The 19,670-nt window shown below is 44.2% G+C and overlaps 1 protein-coding gene across 1 annotated transcript in view; it reads left to right on the top strand.

Moving 5' to 3' along the window:
• The first annotated feature begins 93 nt into the window (after positions 1–93).
• kcnh2b (potassium voltage-gated channel, subfamily H (eag-related), member 2b) overlaps positions 94–19,670 on the top strand; it is a 269,175-nt gene continuing 249,598 nt past the window's right edge. Inside the window, exons 1-2 of the mRNA XM_013914381.1 lie at positions 94–1,969; positions 2,585–3,187. Coding sequence (XP_013769835.1) covers positions 3,112–3,187 — 76 coding nt within the window. The 5' untranslated portion in view covers positions 94–1,969; positions 2,585–3,111. The remainder of the gene's footprint in view (positions 1,970–2,584; positions 3,188–19,670) is intronic.

The following is a 19,670-nucleotide window of genomic DNA, read 5'->3' as shown; positions in this document are numbered from 1 at the left end:
AATAATAATAATAATAATAACAACAACAATAATAATAATAATAATAATAACAATAACAATAATAATAATAATAATAATAGCAGTAGTAGCAGTTTAATACACTGAGAGTAATCACAATGTTCTAATCCAGAGAATTAAGCAGCTTTACTTGCACACTTCAGTAAACTTAACATCTAAAGGATGTAAGTACAATCGCAGAAGCTTCCAAATATCTGCAGCAAACGAGCTGTGTAGCCACAAACATGCTGCTGTTCGTTTCCCTTTTCCTTCGGTTGGCATCAAAGAGGTTGCTGTCCTGACAGCCTCCTGGCTGTAACACGAGCCTTCGTTAGATTTAGCGTTCAAGTCCTTTTTAAAATAATGTGCTCATTTCCCCACAGATGAGCTCGTCTCCTGTGTCACCGGGTCTGTTATAGGGAATGCAAAGACAGTAAGATTATACATGATTTAAAACCCATCATCCATCTCTCTGCGTTTCTCTTGGTTACTTCATAAAAGCTGCTGCTGCCTGCAGCTTCTACGTCTAACACAACTGGCAGTGTGAAAAACACCGTTTCTGCTGACAGTTTCATTTACTGCGGAGCTGTTTAGCCACCGCTGTAAGGAGATGTAGCTTTTAATGGATGTGTCAAAGTGACGCCCGGAGTTTGTTCTCTTTATTTATTTCAGTCGTTTATCCAATATAATGTAAGGTGCGCACACATTAATTCATCAATGAACTTTAGTTACATATTGATTTTCCTCTCTCATCATCCCCTTCTTGCCTCCTCGGTCCCCTCCTTTCTTCCTCTCCTCGTCCTCTCTTTTCTTGACTAAATAAGGGAGTTTTGAGGGGAAGGCTGACCAGCACGCCTCCTCTGGCTTTCAGCTGCTTCAGTAAATACTGCTGGAAGTAATAAGAGCAGTAACCGCTGCATTTTTAATTCATGCCAAAGACTCACGTTTTGATCAATAGTCTTCGTCCAGCTGCAGGGCTGCAATTTATCACGTGTGACTAATCATTAAAAATATGATGCTGAGGAAAAAGGGGGGAGGACGCCTTATGGAGCTGTGCAGGACATTTTTGATAAATGCTTCCACGGAGCAGCAGAGGGCTTCAGGCCTTTGCTTGGCGCTGCTGAAAACAAGGACGTTTTCCTCAGTCGGAGCCCATCACAGGTGAACCGGCTGCAGTCCGGTTCCAATGGACTTCAAGGGATTCAGGAAAACGCTTTGTCTGCTGATGCCTTCAATGCCAGTCGGAAAAGCGATGCTTCAAACAAGGGCATCGTAATTTCACCTCGTTAGTGTCCCCAGCAGCTCACAAACTACTCTTGCTCCCAGTGGCTTTGACAGCAGCGCACACGCGGCTGCATTTTAATACAAAATGACGAGAATTTCATCCGATCTCGTCTTTGGGACATAATCAGCATTTCTGTTTCATTTCCCCCACAGTGACAATATATATATACTACCAACCGTTTATCACAAGAAAACGAGCTTGTCAGTTAAATAATTAACTTGTGACAACATAATAATAACAATAATAATCATCATTTTGTGTAATTAGATTGTACTGTTGTGTACCATGACAGTATGTGGTTTCATTTCCGACATACAATTTTGTCCTTTTTAGCTAACAGTCTAAATTCATGACACGTTACGCGTTCTTAATGTTTGGAGAACATTCATATTTTTAAAGATATTACATGTAAGGCTAAAATAGAGCGGAAGAGCAGGACTGGGTTTCAATCCATCCGCTAGATCCGCAATACCCGACGCTCCGTGAAGGCATCATCCCCAGGTTGACGGAAGGGGGGAACCCTTGTGACGTAGCTGAGCAGGCTGAGTGGTGAATCCCCATCCGACCCTCCCTGAAGCACAATAAAGAAGCACCAGCAACGCGTTTTAAACGGCCTTTCGTTATCCACGGCAAACTCGCTGATTCAGGATCAGCTCAGGCAGAGAGACACGCTTCACTTTCGCGCAGGTGAATGTTCCTTTGTGAGGTATGGATGGAGTCTTTTGTTACACAGAGACAAGCAGCACAGGAGCGGGCAGAAGGGCGTGGATGTAAACTGAATCCCTCCCATAGCTGCTGAGGACAGGTAATGCAGCACAAAGCCGAACACCTGTTAACAACGGCAGCCTTTCAGAGCTCGTATCCACCATCACCTGCACCACACATTCATTACAAGATCATCTTTGTGACAAATGATCTTGTTTTGAGGCATTTAAATCAGTTGCTCTTTAATGATATCTGGGCCACGTTTTCAGCGACCAAAATCCCCAAACTGCAAAGCTCTTGGAGGTGTAATAAGCAGTTTTTTCTGGGGTGAGGAGAGCAGGGATGGCCGAGAGCGCGCTCCTTCTCCTCCACCCATCAAAGGTTGGCTATCTCGCTCCTGATGCGCAAAGGGTTAAAAAGAGACGCAGTTAGAAGCCAGTGGAGCTGAAGTCATCTGGCAGAGCGCACAGCGAGATGGAGGAGAGAGATACAGTGAACACCTCCTAAAAAAACACTGATCTAGGACGCTTCGGGCTGCTGTTCTTGAGCTCTGCTGTTTTCATGTAACCAATCCGGTGTTCTTCATTTCCTCCCCAGTGAAACGCGCTGAGCTTCAGGTGGCGAAGAGGAGGAGGTGGAATAAGAGAGGAATAAAGACGCGCAGCTCAGCGCCAGAGCCATGGCTCCACAGAGGTTCGTCGGAAAGCTCGCTTCACGGGAGCGGGTTGTAGTGCAGGATGAGTGGTCCCCCGCGCTCCAGCGAGTGTGAGAGCAGGAGGAACATCACCTGACAGGCGGCCCTCCCCTCGGGGGACACAAGCAGACACGCTCGCGCCTCTCAGGCTGGAAACTGGAGGGCAAAAAACGGCTCAGATCCTACAGCGCGCCTCCTTTTCCAGAACTCTCCTCTTCCTCACTTTCTCGTGGAAAGAGATTTCACTTTCTCTGCGGCCAAACTTGGGAAAACTTTGGCCCCCGGATTGAGCCTGGCGCTGTAGCGTCCATGCCGGGAGCGCCGTGAGCGTCGTGCGCCCGGCTGCGGAGATTGGAGAACTGCGCTCTCGCTGTGATATTATTCAAAGTCCCGCAAAGTCTTTCGCAGTCCAGGGGCCACTGCAGCGAAGATGCCAGTCCGGAGGGGCCATGTGGCTCCGCAGAACACCTTCCTGGATACCATCATCAGGAAATTTGACAGTCAAAGTAAGAATCTAGATTTTCCTCCTTCAGATTGTTTATCCAAGCGTCCACAGCCTGCTTTGCTTTCATCGAGGCCCGGCGGTAGTGAGTGATTTGCTGACTCGGGAGCTGTTAGAAATAGCATCCTAATGATGTAGACGTTGAGGTGACACATTGTTTTCCAGAATTAGCCTCAATTATGGTGCCCCCTGCATGCTTAATGGCCGTGACACGTCACAAGGGTCGGAACTCTGTGATAAATGAAACCAATCAGAAATCGAGCGAAACTTTACGGATGCCAAACGTTTCTGATCACGGCAGCAGCAGCTTGTGTAGATTGATGCGCTCCTGAGTTTACTTGGAGCCTCTTGTTAAAGGTTAGTATCTGCATCCTTTAGTACACTTGCTTTCATGGAATCAGGTTCGTCCTCAGTGTTTATACTCAGTAATCGCTGCACGCCAATAAACCATTCTGAGTTTCGTTTGCCTTCCAAATCTCTGTTTCACATTCATCGATCTCCAGCAAGCTTCAAAAACAAACAATATATCTGAACCGATGGCTTTTGCATAAGAGCCCGTGGGCATGAAATTCAAAGCTGTCTCCACCCGTCCCCACCTCCCTGTGGCACTTTTATCTTTGATGCAAATCATGCATGTTGTTCCCAACCACGAGCGTGTGACCAGACTTCAGACGTGCCTCTGCAGCCGTGAGCAGCACGTTCTCTGCACCTCGGGGCAGATGAAGATGAGGCTGTGGCGTACAGAGGAAGAAAGAGTGGATGTGTGTCATTGCCATTCATTTTCCAGGCTGGTGAAGGCTATATTGACGCAAGGGATTAAAATGCCTCCTTTAAAATGTCAGTTTCTCCAGGGCGGAGAAGATAAACATTCAGATGTTGGCTGAATTAAAGTCTTTGCTCGGGACCCCCTGTCTAAACACAGAAAACAAGCTGCCTGCCTTCTACCATGCACCTTGCTCTTGGGTAGTTTACAGGCCTGCTGTGGAAAAGCCAGCGATGTGACTCTGCACTCCTAACAGTCACGACAGCAGCTGAAAATGAAATAAGGTTTTCACATAAAAACACTCTTTCCTCACACGGAGGTGCTGAGAAGAAACTCCACACATGTGCAGTCGAGTTGAATAATTGACGTTGGAGTTGGGTAATTGACATTAATCCTGCTCTGCTTAGTTTTCCATGCTGATAAGCGTGGATGACTCTGCAAAGGTGAACATATTCAGCTGTTCGCTGGAACGCTGCCGACTCACTCCACTGTGTTCATATCTTAAATGTCTCTTTCCTGAGGATTTGCATTTGGTTCAGTGTGTGGCAGGAAGCTTCCCGTGTTTATGAGAGAAGGGCAAAGAAGTTCACATCGGTGCTATCTGAACGCCTCCCCAGGGTCGTTTTCTATGACTGCTGAAGGCTTATGGCTGGGGTAACCCTGCCTGCTGCTGGTGCTGTTGTCATAGTGCCCGGCGGATGTGGGCACTGAACAGGGAGGCACAGAGGAGGAGTGTAAATGGACACCAAGATCTGTGAAGAAAGCCCTGAACTGGTTGAAGGAAAAGGCACTGAGAGCTGAAATTAATCCAAAGTAAAGATCTTTGCTTTTTCTTTGTAAGAGGCTTCATATGATCAGCATTTAATATCCGGCTGCTTCTTTTTGCTCAGATATACAGTAAGTGAAGAAAGCTTCCTCATGTGGAGCACAGTGAGGGTGAAGCAGCCGTCATGCTACAAGAAGCAGAGCGGAGAGTTTTTCTCTTTGAGGTGGGGTGGCTTCTACAATAATGTGCTGATATCACAAAGCCTGATGCTGAGCATGGAGGAGATGATTAAGGAGCAAACGTTACCACCTGAAATACTGTGTGAGAACAAGGTGATCAAGCAGCTCTCGCGGCCTTAGATCGAAGCGTGTGCTATAATCTACACTAGACACAGAAACATGTCAACAGACTTTTAATTTTGTTTGTTTCTTTCACCATTACTCTGAAAACATTTCTCCCAAACATCCTAGGACCACCTCTTTCCAGGTGTTTTTGATTGTCCCTGCCCCCCAAACATCTGATAGGTCTAAATAGGATCGTTAAGGAAAAGGAGGCGTGTGCTTCAGCAAAGGTAGGGCCTGTCAGGCCACTCGGAAGACATGCGAGCTGCTCAAAGGTCATTTTGAGCTATAGATGTATCAGGTGAGAAGGCTCATTAGACACCAGTGTCAGGCACGTTTTTATAACGTTAGAAAGTGCTGATTACTGTGATTGTGAGGTAGAACTATGTTGTTCAGAAGTATTCCACAAGGTGCCAGAGCTTACACCTGTCAGAGTCTGCTGCAACACAACGACAGATAATCCACACGACGTCAGAATGATCAGAAAAATGAGATTTCCAGGTGGAAATATTCACATGAACACTTCATGCACGCACGCACACACATACACACACACACACACACACACACACACACACACACACACACACACACACACACACACACACACACACACACACGCTTATATATGGAGTATAAAAGTGACAAAATGCAGCAGACAGAAGTAAATGTTGCACCATCAAACTTATGGTGGAAATTCAAATATCAAATACTTTCATTATTTCTATACTTTTTAACACTTTTTTGTTTCTTACTTACTAATTTAGCACTGGGTAACGATCACTGCTGAAACTGACCCAGATAAATGATAAAAGTTACTTATTAGTAACAAAAATCTTGAGAAATGGAAACATTAAATTCTGCCATGTATGATACGACACTGTGGGTCTACACACGGCTAAAGTTCAAATAATGGGGACAGTGCACTAGTACACCCAGACATTTATTGTAAAAAGGTGAAACAAAAGTTTCATATGTATTCTATAGTCATTACTTCATATATTCAGTGTTACAGGACTCGAAATGTTTCCCAACCTTGTGTTTCTGTAGTTTGTTTGAAAACGTGCTCATTTCCAAGTGGCCTTGACAGAGAATGTATAATTCATGGGCTACAATATGTTTACTGATCCTGGTTTTCTGTTTATTCTGAACACCGCTATTTAGATGAAACATTAAATGTAATTAAAGGCAATAACAGGATAAGTCAACGGGAAACGATGCTCAAACACACGAGGACATTTTTAGCCGTCAAGGTTTCCAGCTCACGTAACTCATGTACATGCACCGCTATCAACCTTCTCTCCTTACTGTACCCTGATCCTCTGTGCATGTCCCTCACTCTGCATGCCCCGTGATCCGCCCACAGACAGGGCCTCCTTTTCTACACGTCGGGAGGTCGCAGCAACCTTTAGGCTCACGTGGTGTTGTGTGTTTGCTGCTCCTCAGAGAAGACTTTGCCAGATTACAACTCTTAAAGTCGCTGTCCTCCAGGGAGGATGTTGCCGTTCTGCAGCTGAAGCACAAACACTTCATTGCCATAGAAACCCCACCTCCCCGTTTCCTCCACCCACACTCCCACCCACTGTCATGTACACACACACAGACTGCTCGAAAAGGTACAAGTGCACTGTTATATTAAGCAGCTCCAGGTAGCTTTACAGTCTACATCCTTCACACACTGCGGTCAGTGTTGAACGCTGGGCCAGAGCTGACAGATAATTGGCTCTGCTTTTTAGTTTTAGGCGACCTGGTTGGGCTGAAGTTACCTTTGGTGACCTTTAGACACAGACAACTGAATCAGACGTATGGATGCAGGAGGACGATGTTGTGCTGACATGTAGTCTGTGTGTATCTTGATACATTGCGCTCCTCTGTGCCACTGCTATGCAATCAGTGAGCCTCACTACTGTGCTGAGGGACGTGTTCTCACACTACATGCACACACAGTCAGATGTTACATGCATAGAAATAACAAATATTTTTGCATATTAATGTAATGAATGTAATGTCAGGCAAACTCCATATTCTGAAGTCTAAGAGAATATTAACCATTTCCTGTTTGAGAAGGCGTCAGATAGCTCGCTGTCATTGCATGAATAACACTCGATCAGGCTGATATACCAGTTTAAATTTTCTACTGCCTGTATTGTATTCATGCACACAGTGGGATTGTTGCAATAAAAATGTCAGTTAAATATATCATACAGGAGACTCACACAGTGATAATTGAGAAGTGAAATGAAGGTTATTGGATTTACAGAAAGTGTGCGATAATTGTTTAAACACAATCAGGCAGGTGCATAAACAATGACTATTAGCAAGGTTGCCCAAACGTTTGCATCCCACTGTAGTTACTGATAATTAGACTCTAGCAGGCAGTTATCACTTTCCAGGTGTCCACTCCTTTAAAAGTTAACACAATCCAACCCTGTGATTACATTTGAAACACAAACATTTGAGTTCTGGTAGGTTTAACGGGGGAGTCTCGTTGGCCTGACTCACCTTTGGAGCTTGACCGTTAGAGGAAGCACAGTCGGTGCTTCCGTGTTGCCACATTTTGTCGAATCCTAAATTGCTGCTTATCTCAGATTCACACACAGACAACAGGCTGCGGTAGCTTCCTCATTTTCTTAAATTTGCAAAGTCAGATTCTTTAGTCAGATTTACACCAACCTTTGACTTTTAAGGAACTGATTTGACACACAAACAACATGCATTAATAGAATAAAGTGTAAACAGAATTTAGTTTGCCTGTTGAGTCTCTTTTTGCTTGTCAGCCGGTGACAGCAGGTCAGCCACCTGAGCGTCCTTGAGCTCCATGTTTCTCTGGGCTTTGATGGTTTCCACTCAAGGTTACACTTGAGTCTGATGCTCCAGGGCAGGAAGACAGAAATGTTACATACACCCACAACAACATACGGCTGGAATACATGGATCAGGCTGTGATCGGACATGTGAGCGCTCCATCTGCTTTCTTCTTGGATGGCTGTGACAGCGATGCAGAACAAATGTAGCCCGTTTCCTACAGATGCACAGTTTAGAAAATGATATTAGAAAATTCAACAATATTAAAAATGACCTACAAAAAGACGTCAATATTGGCAATACTTAAACAGTCCAAAACAAACAGAAAGAGCAGGGTCTCCTCTGTGGTTCACCTTATTCTTCTGCTCCATCTGTTTCATTCTGAGGGTGTAAACACAGCAACTCTGCTGCTGGAGGCAGGAGTGAGTCAGAGCCTCGAGATCGCACTTTGCTGCTGTGAAACCACTCGTCTCTCACTCACACTCTCTTTGTCTCTTGTCTCCCTTTCTCTCGTTCACACACACACACACACACACACACACACACACACACACACACACACACACACACACACACACACACACACGTTACTGAGCGGACACACAAAAGAACACGCGCACACTCATGTACTTGTAAACTCCTGGAGCTTGTAAACACTCTCCTCTCCAACTTGCTCCTTCCTCCTTGCTGCTCCTCGTCTCAGCTGACAACCAGCACTCCCTCCATCTCCCTCCACCCTTCTCCTCTCTCCACAGATGCCCAACGTGCAGCCACGCCTAACTGCCTTCTGGCATTATGTGGGCACGTATTCAGCGAAGCAACATGGTACCTGCTGGGGGGAAGAGGGTGTGTAGCCATTCTCTCCAGCTTGTGCGTCTCCTTGTTGAAATGAGGTTGAAACAATTATTTGTCTTTTGCGCAACATGTGATTCATCCTTATCCTCCTTTTGGGTTTTATAATGAGCAGCTTCACTCAGATTATGCCGCCCACGCTCGCACGTTGTTTTGGTGGTGGCAGCTACCTGACACCACAGTCACGTTTTTAGAATAGTAAGGTATGGCACATTTAACCTTACTCTGCTGCTGTTAAGGATGGAGAGGAGTTTGTTACACTCACTGCTCCAGCTGCTCCCTGGAATTCGATCCATCTCAGCTCAAAAACACATTTGTAACAAATTCAAAGTTAGCAAAGATTCACCTTTATTGCCTCGTTTTTCTGCAACAAACTCAACACACTCGTTTTTATTATAATGCAGCAATGAAACAGTTGTATTAACACTCCTGTTTAAACATTAAACCTAAAATATGGCTTTATGAGATTTGTTGATATGCTTGGGATCATTATCCTGGTGTTTGGGCCAAGTCATGACTGTCACACAGACGGCCTCACTTTGGTCAGCCCCACTTTGGACTAATGTGTCCAAAGGACGTTGTTCCAAAAGTGATCAAGGCCAACAGGTTTGGGATGTTGCTCTTGGGTAGTTTTTTTCACAGTGTCTCTGAGCAACACTCGGTCTGACCTTGGGATACGTTTGCTAAGACGTCCACTTTTGGGAGGATTGGAAACTATTTTGAATATTTTCCACTTGAATAGCCGTTCATACTGTGGAATGATGGACTTTAAATTGTTTGGAAATGGGCTTATAACCCTTCCCAGATTGATGGGTAGCAGCAGCTGCTTCTCTGAGATCGGCGCTGATGTTTCCCTGCTTGGCATTAAGTCACCTGAATGCACCACAGCAGCAGCCTTTTAGAGGAGCTCACACTCACCGATGATCAGTTAATCAAATGCATTTGCTTAGCAACATCTCGCTCTCAGCTGTTAATTTCTCTTTTCCTGAAGTGAGAAAAGGTGAACTTAGTTTTTCACACCATATTTCTGCCTTTCGGCCTCATTTCTGTAACTCATTTTGTTGTTCCTCGAGCTTGTGTTTGATTTTGAGGCCTGCTAAGGACCAGATTTTGCAGTTGTGCGTGAGGTCAAATGCTGCAGTGTTATGCGTTTGTGTTTTTCTGCTTTAATGGCTTGAGTTGTGTTGTAGTTTCATCATAATCAGCTTACCAGTCAATAAAGCTAAAAAGAAATGAACTTATGAAAAGCTGAAACACACACACACACACACACACACACACACACACACACACACACACACACACACACACACACACACACACACAGAGTTTTTAAATTCGGGGTTGAACGTTCGCAGCTACACAGTGATTGAGAAAAACAAGCTCACAGTCTGCTTTCTCGTGCCACGAGGGTCTGGGAGGATTCCACCTCCTTCCACATCATCGGCTTTTAATTGGTAGAGCCTTTCATTAAAAACGAAAAAGTAGTGCCCCGAAGACTAATGCATCAAACGATGCTTCCCTACTGTGCTTTTTTCCTAATGCCGAGATGAAAACAGGAGACAAGCCTGAGTGCATCAACAGCAGCCAGTCAGGTAATCAGGAGGTTTATCCCTCACCTTGATGTGAGACAGAAGCAAAGATGAATAAAGAAGAAACGATCCCACTCAGGAGTTTTTCACCGTGGACACATTTCATGTATTTCTTTGTGGGCTGATAGTTTAGACACGTAAAGACTGAATGGATGCCATTCTGTCATCGTTCAGTTACAACTGCATCAGAAGTCTGTGACACAGGCTGAACTGAAAACGAAATCAACATTTCAAAGTAGATCTGAGCTTAAGTTGTACTGCGATTCCCTCTGTTAGCTTTAAAAAGCAGGAAACAACTGGAATTAAAGCTTCCTTATCCTTACTGTAGAGTATTTCTTATGAAAATCTATTTGAGATAATGACAGTTGTACCTCATCATTGCTAATTCAAAATGGGCTATTACTGTAAAATGCACCACAATTTTGCAAACTCTGCAGTTTAGCCTGCATGTGCTGCCTTGTTACCTCTGAAATTATGATTTTGTTTGTTATTTGTCTGTTCAAACACCTCCAAACAGAAAAAAGTGCAAAAGCACACAAAACACAATAAAAATAGGAAAACAAAATGTATCCAAAGTATGTTTGAGGAGACAATAACATGTCGAGCTAACAGTAAATGGACACTACTAACATGTATCTTTAAAATGATAAAAACCACACATTACCACATTGCCCATATTTTGCCCCTCACAGTGATCAACGCTGATGAATCGGCCGCTGGTTTAAAAACAGCATAAACAAAGTTCCCGACTGCAGGATTCAGTCATATCTGCCTTGAACTAGTTTGCTGGAATAATGTATTTTGACCTTACTGTGCCACCCATGTTTGCCTTTGGAGGGAATAATGCAACTTTGTGGCTTTGGTCAGTATGCTAGAAAGCATCATGTGAGATATGGAGTTATGCATTTCAGTCGATTGCAGGTTTGGTCACAGAGCACAGCTGCTTCTCAGCAGGTGTGAGTCTGCAGATCTCAAGCCTTTGATATGAAATGCAGAGGAGCCTTAGAAAGGAGGTCAGGGAATATTGATTTACAAGAACTGCTCATTTATAGAAACAAGAAGCACTACAGACACATTTCTTATTCAGGAGGAATTCATCCTCACATGTTGTTATCAACACATGTTTCAGATTTTTCTGGAGAACAGCTCTGAGGGAGTGCACCTCCTATCTTTCTAAATCCACAAATATCACTGCATAGCCCAGCCGCCTGTCCGTGTTCTTGGTAGATCCCAGTGCTTTGCTCTCCTTCTCAGCCTGTGTCTCACTCTGTCACTGCTTTATCTCCCGGCAGCTGCCCTTTCTCTCTCACCCTCCCATTCATCAAGTCGCCCTCCTACGGGTTCCTCCGAAACTTCATCACACACCTCTCATCTACTCTTGCTTTGTCTTCACTCGCTCATTTGGACTTCCTCTCTCATTCACTGTGCCACCTCAAGAGTGGTGGCACAGAAAAGGCCAGCTAACCGACTTAAGGACCCCGGAGTCCCCAGTGTCCCGGGGATTAGACCTCATTTGCATAAATCTGCATAACTTCATTAAGGCACAGGGAGACGCGGTACACACTGTAGCCTGAGACACTTCAGAGCGAAACAGCCCATTAAGGATGGCAGTGATTATGGGATTATCACTCCTAACGACTGTTGGGGACTGGAACTCTGAAAAGTTCCACGCCGCATGACCGAAACTGCTCAGCAGGAGATTGGAGATTTCGGTCAGATGACCTTAGAAATGCATTCATCTCGAATGTGCACCGGACTACTTCTGTTGCTGTTAAAGTTAGATGTGAGGTGCTACAGTAAGCATTTAAACATTTAGTGGTGGATTAAAAATACAAATATGGTGAATGAAAGTGAAAGCTGCGACCCGAGCATGTGCAAAACCCCTGCTGTCTCCTTTGCTTCGTCACACTGAAATGCTCATAACCTGCAGTTTTAAATGCAGCTTTGCAGTATGAGCAGTTGTGCAGCTCAGTGGTTAGCACTGTCACTAACTGAACCTGCAGATCAATGTGCAGCGATCCCATGTTCTCTGCTCCTACACAGGTAAGAAGGTGTGGGAGCTCCCACAGCTTCCCATAGTTCAACGACATGCATCATGTGATTCTAAAGTGGACACCAGAGTGGCTCAAGTGAAGAATAAAGTGAATATGTGGCTATTTAAGGAACTTCAGTTTCCTTTAGCGTTATTTTTATGCCGCTATTCTGAGGGGACGTAAAAAAGATTGCAAAAACTGAGCGAGCGGGGCTGCTATTGTGTGTGTGTGTGTGTGTGTGTGTGTGTGTGGATAATAGCAAACACTGAAATACATTTTTTGCACGCAGCGATGAACTTTGTTCACTCAAATTTAGTTTTTCTTCGCTCCAAATAAATTTCTCCTCAAACTGCGACACTTGCACGTGCATTTTTTTTTACGTGCGCTTAGAATCGCGGCACAAAAATAAGGCCATAAGTTTCTGGTACTTTTTCAGCCCGAGAAGTTTAAGACTCTAATGAACTGCTCACATTAAGAATAATTACTGCTTATTTAAATAGCCATAATTACTATTAATGAGATTTGAAATGATGTGAAGTGGGTTAAAGTTTACACCATATTAAGAAGAGAAGAAACTTACTGCATCGTCACCAAAGAGGAATCGCTGGCTGAACTGTTCACATGTGTGAACTGCTGGTGCTCACTAAGTGCACTGAAGCTTTATGAGGATGAACATGTCTTGTTAGTTGTTGTCTGCCTCTTTGTTTCCCTGACATACAGCGTACTGAGCTCAGGGAAACTACTGCCTATGGTCCAGATCAACTCATATTACTAATATCTAATATGCATGTGCAACATGTCTTTAAATAAATGAGAGGCTGTGCTTGTCTGCTCTGCTGGGTCTCCAGAGTGTGTGGTGCCGTGTCTCTCCCCACACGAGGAGCTGACACAGTGTGCTAACTGCTAGTCTTGTCAACACTTTTCTGTTCAGTAAAAATAAAAAGTCATTCCTGGAAATGTATTATTTATGGATGCTGTTTAGAAACTGTTCCAAAAATGCAACCTTATGTGGACGGACACAAATGCTTTAGCCGTCAAAACATGACAGGATCCCCCCACATCCTCCTGTCAGCTGTCTCACACTGATGACATCAGCATTTCTCCAACCGTGTGTGCTTGTGTGCTGCTGACAGTGTCAGGCCGGCATCTGTAATGAGACAAAAATCCAAGTAAATCTTGGAATAGCTCATTGTGCTGTGGCTGCATTTTCCTTGTAGTGCCAGTTGAGGGATAGATGTCATTATTTTTCTGGCACTGTGGGAGCTGACTGCAAGTGCAGCTGACTGACTGACCAATCAGCTGGTTACCGACTCAGGCAGAAACATGTCCCACCTGTGAGCTGACAGCCGGGGGCTGGATCGGTTTACATGCTGGAAATGTTTGACCTCCATCACTGCTCTGAATCTAATTCTCTATCTGCTGTTTTCTAACAAAGAAGTTGAAAGTTCGACTCTGGGTGGGAACGCTCCTAATATAACTCCCTTTGGTCCCTAATGGTGAACATCTTTTAAAGCGATATTAGAAATCTTTTTTGTTTGTGGCTTTAGACTTTTAAAGATGACGCATCTGCTTTATCACTAACAGCTGCTGAGAAAATACTAGTACTGTGGTAGAAACACCCCCTTACAATTCATAGCGTATGACTCAGTGACTGTTATACCTACTCATCATTTCTCTGAAGCTCTCTATAATTCAGACCAACGGCGCCAGCAAAAACTATTCTGATGCAGAAAACAAGACAATCGTCTTTCTGTGGAAAACCGGAGCTCTGACCTCAGCAGTCGGTCACATGAGCTGCTTCTAATGTTAGAATGTCTCAGCCACACTGAAGAGCCACATTCAGGATAGTAACATTTAGGTAGTGCTCATACTGTTACATATGTTTGGGTAATGTTAGGTTGACATGTCTTTGACAGAAACGTGTCCAACATGCATCCTGCTGTACGTGGAGGCAGTGAGTCAGTGTTGTCGGTGGGGCCGTATAGTGGCACAAAACTAAATGGACCAATGGGAGCAGCTCATCTGTAACTTTCTGTCTTTGTTTAGAAACTTGAAAGAATGTTTGAGAGTCAGATTTATTTCTCAGCAGAAGCTGAACACAGAGCTGCTCAGTAGTTTCTGTCCTGTCCATGGAGCATCGGACCGCCTACTTACCCTGTCAGGGGAACTCAAAGCTGTGAGAGTCTGCGTGTGTTTTGTGGACCTGACAGCATTTCTTGGGGGGTGGGGGGACTCCACCCACCTGGGCTGTCAGATTCGGTATTCTCAAGATCTCACTTCATCTTTTGCAGATGATCTGATTCTGTTGGTGTCATCAAACAGCACCGTCCAGCCTACTCTGGTGTATCTGCAACACTGTTGCAGACTGTGAATGCCAGCTTCTTCAGATGATGTCTGGGTTACAGGGTTAGCCTGCCCCCAGGATAGAGAGCTCAGTCACTTAGGAAGGGCTCAGAGTAGAGCTGCTACTCGTCTACATCAAACTAAAGACTTGTGTTGGGCAGCTGACTTGAATGCCTCCTCACGTCTCTGTGGTGTGGATTCTCAGACATATCCGACTGAGAGGAGACACCGGGGCAGATTCAGGATGTGCTGTAGAGATTATATCTCTCATTTGGTTTGGGAATACTGTTGTTTCCCAACAGAAGAGCAGGAAGAGCTGGAAGAGCTGGCTGTGGACAAATAGAACAAATGGATGGAGTAAAACGATTTTGTCCATTAAGTTTTTTTGGTGGAGATTTTTAAACAGGACCTGACGTGTGCATTTCTTCCATCACTTACACCAGAAACACAGTAGAAACATTTCTTTAGTGGCTTGTCTGAACCGGAAGAATTACTACAACAAATAATACTCTGCTTAGATCTGCAAGGACAAAAACTGAACTGTGATTTCAACTGCCCTGTGTAACTGTAAATAAGAGGTCAGCTTAAGAAAGAGAAAAATAAGATGAGTGTGGCCTAAGAAGGATAACTAAAGATGAAAAACATGGATTACAAAGTCAAAATCTGGAGGGTTTCTGTTTTGTTTGAATGTTCATTCAATCAGTGCAAAGATTGCTTCTGAAAGGACTCGGTCGTTTAGGGCGCCACTTTTGCTCGGGAGCGAGCGTAGCGCATGACGTTTTATTGCACGTACAGTCGTGTTTCAAACACTGACGCCGCCCCTGGGATGCAGCTTCACATCCTGAGACACTAACGTGAGATTTGTTTTTCAGCTGCTCAGTTGTGTAAAACTGTAACCATGGCGACACTAACTGTAGCTAAGTGGAAGCCATGTGGTGCCATAACGCACATGTCAGATGTCTGCTTACGCTGTTTTTCCAGAACTCGCCGCGTAGTGCTTTCTGTCCCGATGGTATCGTGCATGTAGCGAGAGACGGGAAACTAATCTCATGAAGTCTGCCGTGAGTCTCAGTCATGAATATGATGTAACAGTAACCTTCATAACAGACAGAGCAATATAATACGAACTTACAGCCTGTGGGATGCAAAGAGAATGTGGAATATGAGGGGTCCTACATTTAGTCTGAATTTATTGTGTCAGCGCTCTGTGTTTGACAATTTAGCATGTGTCATATTTCTCGTTTCCATGGCAATTGCACAGTTAGGAATGGGTAGAAGCATAAAAATCGCTGCAGCCCGTCTGAACGATTTTTGTCAGCATACGTCTGCTTCATCCTCTTTTTCTCCCCCCTTCCTTGTTTTTCTTGATCTTTTTTCTCCCCGTTTTTCCCCGTTCACATTTCTCTGTCCCCTAATCTCGCTCCCTCTTTCCTTATCTCGCTTCCTCTTTCTTTATCTCACTCCCTCTTTCCTTATCTCGCTCCCTCTGTAGCTAGCAGGCAACGAGCTGGTGTGTTGACTTCTACTTCTAACACACGGGTTTCCCTCCCTGTCTGCCTAGTATTCAGGGAGATTCCTAGCACATACGCACACTCACAGATACATGCTCAATCACTCACAAACAAATAGATAGCACACACACACACACACACACACACACACACACACACACACACACACACACACACACACACACACGGGGGCAGATTCAGGGGCCCTCAAGGTCTGGTCCTGGTGAATTATTCAGTCTGTGTCAGCAGGTCTGTATGTGCAGCTGAAATCATGCATATATGTGTGTGTGTTTGCGTGCATGTGTGGCATAGTGTGTGTCAGTGGGAATAGGAAATCGTGTTTTCCTCCTGAAAAGCTTGCCTTTAATCAGCTTCTGCATCAGCTCTCTCCTCACTGGCTTCAAAAGCTCATTAGAGGGAAATTATGGGGAGAAAGGAAGAAGCAGTCAGAGTCAGCTGGGGAGCTTTTGATTACCTTTAATACCTCCGACGGACATTATGGAGAGTTGACTTTATATTTACTGCTATCCTGATGCCATGTTGGAATACAAATGTCACTGATTCATAAACTAATGTGATAAAGATGTATTATTTATATACATTGTGTTGTATGGACACATGCATTTACACGTTATTATAAAATGAAACAGGCTTAAACATAATAACAGGACACAGTCGCCAGGAAGTAGGCTGCTGCATGTTGCATGCATACTGCACCGCTCAGGGTTTTGTCCATCATCAAAACTATTTATAATGAGAGCTGGCTGTGACTGAGTGCTGAAGGGACCACATTTTTTTAAACGATACCGGGGTCGAGCTGAGGCACCTCGTCACTGGCTTCATTTTAAGCTACGCTCATCATTTCGAATGAGGGTTGTGGTCTCCCTTCAATCGTTGTTTGCCTGAGTGACAGTTGCCATAACAACTGTGCAACTTTCCCACTTTCACCTTTTTCCCAACACTTCTTTAAACATACGTAGAAAATCACAAAGAGCCACTTTGCATCGGTGGCCACATAGAGTAAAAATCCCCTTACTGTCTGTGGATTTCATCCCTGTGATATCTCAATATAAGACAAAGGAGTGCAATCGCAAGAGCACTTCTCAGTTTTTCTACAAGGTAAAGAAACGCTGCTCTGTTTAATAAAGGAGCACTGTCACGACTCTTTGGGCCTATTACAGAAAATACTCCGACTGTCCAATGACTGTAAGAAAGTGTTTGTTAAATAATTCATCTTAAATTTTACAGCGAGCACATTCTTAAAAATGAGGGGAAAAAAGAACTTTCTCTTGTTAATAGTGGAAAAAACAGAAACTGTCATTCAATTGTTTATCTATTACTTTGATGGGGGAGATCTTCATCAGTAGGACAAGTTGTAAACTTTATGAAAATACAGTTAAAAGATGAAAGTGTGTGCCCTCGTTCACAGATCCCAGACACCCACAGGACCGGACCAGAGTCTTTGCTGGGCCGATTCTGGCCCTCGGACCAGAATGTTTGACACCCCTGCTGTTGCTCATGAAGTGTTAAAGATAATACATATTTGTTTTTAACACTTTAAACTTCTGCTGTCTATAACGCATGGACATCACCATACGCTGTGCAGCCTGCACCACCCTCAAATACTTCTCATGCAGTACCACAGTCGCCCTCTTGGGACTATTATACGCTCCAGATCCACAAAGACACAGACGACTGCTTCTGACCTTCTCCTCCAGATCAATCCTCTCAAAGCAAACATCACATCTGTAGTGCTCCCTGCCCTCCTCCCTCTGTGCAGAACACCTTCAGCTATACTTTCTCAGTCATCTGGTAACTGGAGAAAAACATTCAAATAACTGTGACATTCTTTTAAAGTAGAATTTTAGTAAGTTGCTAGTAGTAGTGCAAACCTAACAACCATACATGTATGTGCAGTTCCACCTGTTCAGTTCTACATGATCCTGTCAGTGTCAGCAGGTAGTGTTAGACACTTATTACTGCAGGTTATTAAATAATGTTTCGTATCCGTCACTTAATATTAAACATGTTGGATTTTCGTACATTTGTGCACATTTTTCCATTTTCACACTAGTTCAGTTCTGCTTGTCACAGTCACAAATACAACCACAGACGGCATCAGGTCGCTGGGGACAGTATGAAGCACCTTTGAGAGGAGTGTGCAGTAAGCAGAATGAGAAGAACTGTTACGCTGTGTACAGCTGCCCACCATCACCCTTGTTTAATTTGTGCCCGTTGCCCTCTGCTTCCAAATACTGCCATCTCCTGCACTTTCCTCTGTGAACGCCTGCAGTGTAATAATACAGCTCCTCACCTCTTCCCTGCTAGAATAATGCCGGCTTTCTTTCATGTCCAGCTGTGTCCTAAACACCGAGCAGCTTAAACCATGAGTCACCCGAGTTTTTATGCTCTACCTGCTGACTCTTCTGCTGTCCGTCTTCTTTTCTTTTCCACTAGACAATGTCTGAAGACACACAGTAGCAGCCTGCGACATTCTTTCTGGTGCTTCTGTTTGAGTCCCTCTCTCAGCCTGGTTTCCTTTGGTTGAGGTATTGTCATTTTGCAGATACAGTACATCTGCATCACAATTGCACCAAACGTCCTCTTCATGTGGCTGCGTGTCTTATATTTAAAGAATAATTACATTTTTCCACCCCTGCTCAAAACGCTTTACCTTAAACAGCCTGGAAAAAATAACATCTTCTCGGTTCTTTCGGCCACAGACTGAAAACCATTTACTCAGCGGTCTGGAAAAGACGTGCAGAAAGTACACAAATACAGTACACACACTCAGCTCTGCCTTTGCATTGCTTAGTGCTTATTGCAGCCAGACAAACCCATCAAACTTTATGAGCCCCTGAGGGCAGCTGCTGCCACTAATTCATAGAGACAGGTCTCAAGTGCATCTACACAACTGATTTTCAGTGTTTCCATGAATACCTGAACAGGTCTGTCCACCGCTGGTGTCTGCTGCGAGAACAGCCTGTCGGATTCAAGATGGACAGCTTTGATTGATGATGTGTCTCTTTAGTGAAGCGATGGGGGAGAGGCTGTGATAACGGTGCGCTTAAAGCAGACGTTTCCATTCAGGAGCCCAACATTCACTGATGGTCACGTCATGCTAGGAAACAGAGGTACTCTTCACTTTTAAAATTATGAATAATACAGCGCAGCTACCTTAATGATCTCCTCAGCCTGTATATTCCTAGGAGAGCACTGAGATCATCAGGTCAATTGCTCTTAGTGCAACCTCGCTTCAGTAGCACCCAACCTCTGGAACAATCTCCCATTGGTGTGTCTGATTCAGTTCAGACTTTCAAATCTCCATTGAAAACTTCTTTGATTTGGCCTTCTCGGCTACCTAAGTGTATCTATCATGTGAATGTCCCCCCATGTTACACCTCTTTGTCTGCCTTTGGATAATGTTTTGTATTGTTTTAACTCCTGAGTTATCTTATCTTATCTTATCTTATCTTATCTT

Source organism: Pundamilia nyererei, unplaced genomic scaffold, assembly GCF_000239375.1.
Source record: "Pundamilia nyererei isolate P.nyererei 1_Seehausen unplaced genomic scaffold, PunNye1.0 scaffold00191, whole genome shotgun sequence".
NCBI lineage: Eukaryota > Metazoa > Chordata > Actinopteri > Cichliformes > Cichlidae > Pundamilia > Pundamilia nyererei.
This window is presented reverse-complemented; position numbering and strand designations above follow the sequence as displayed.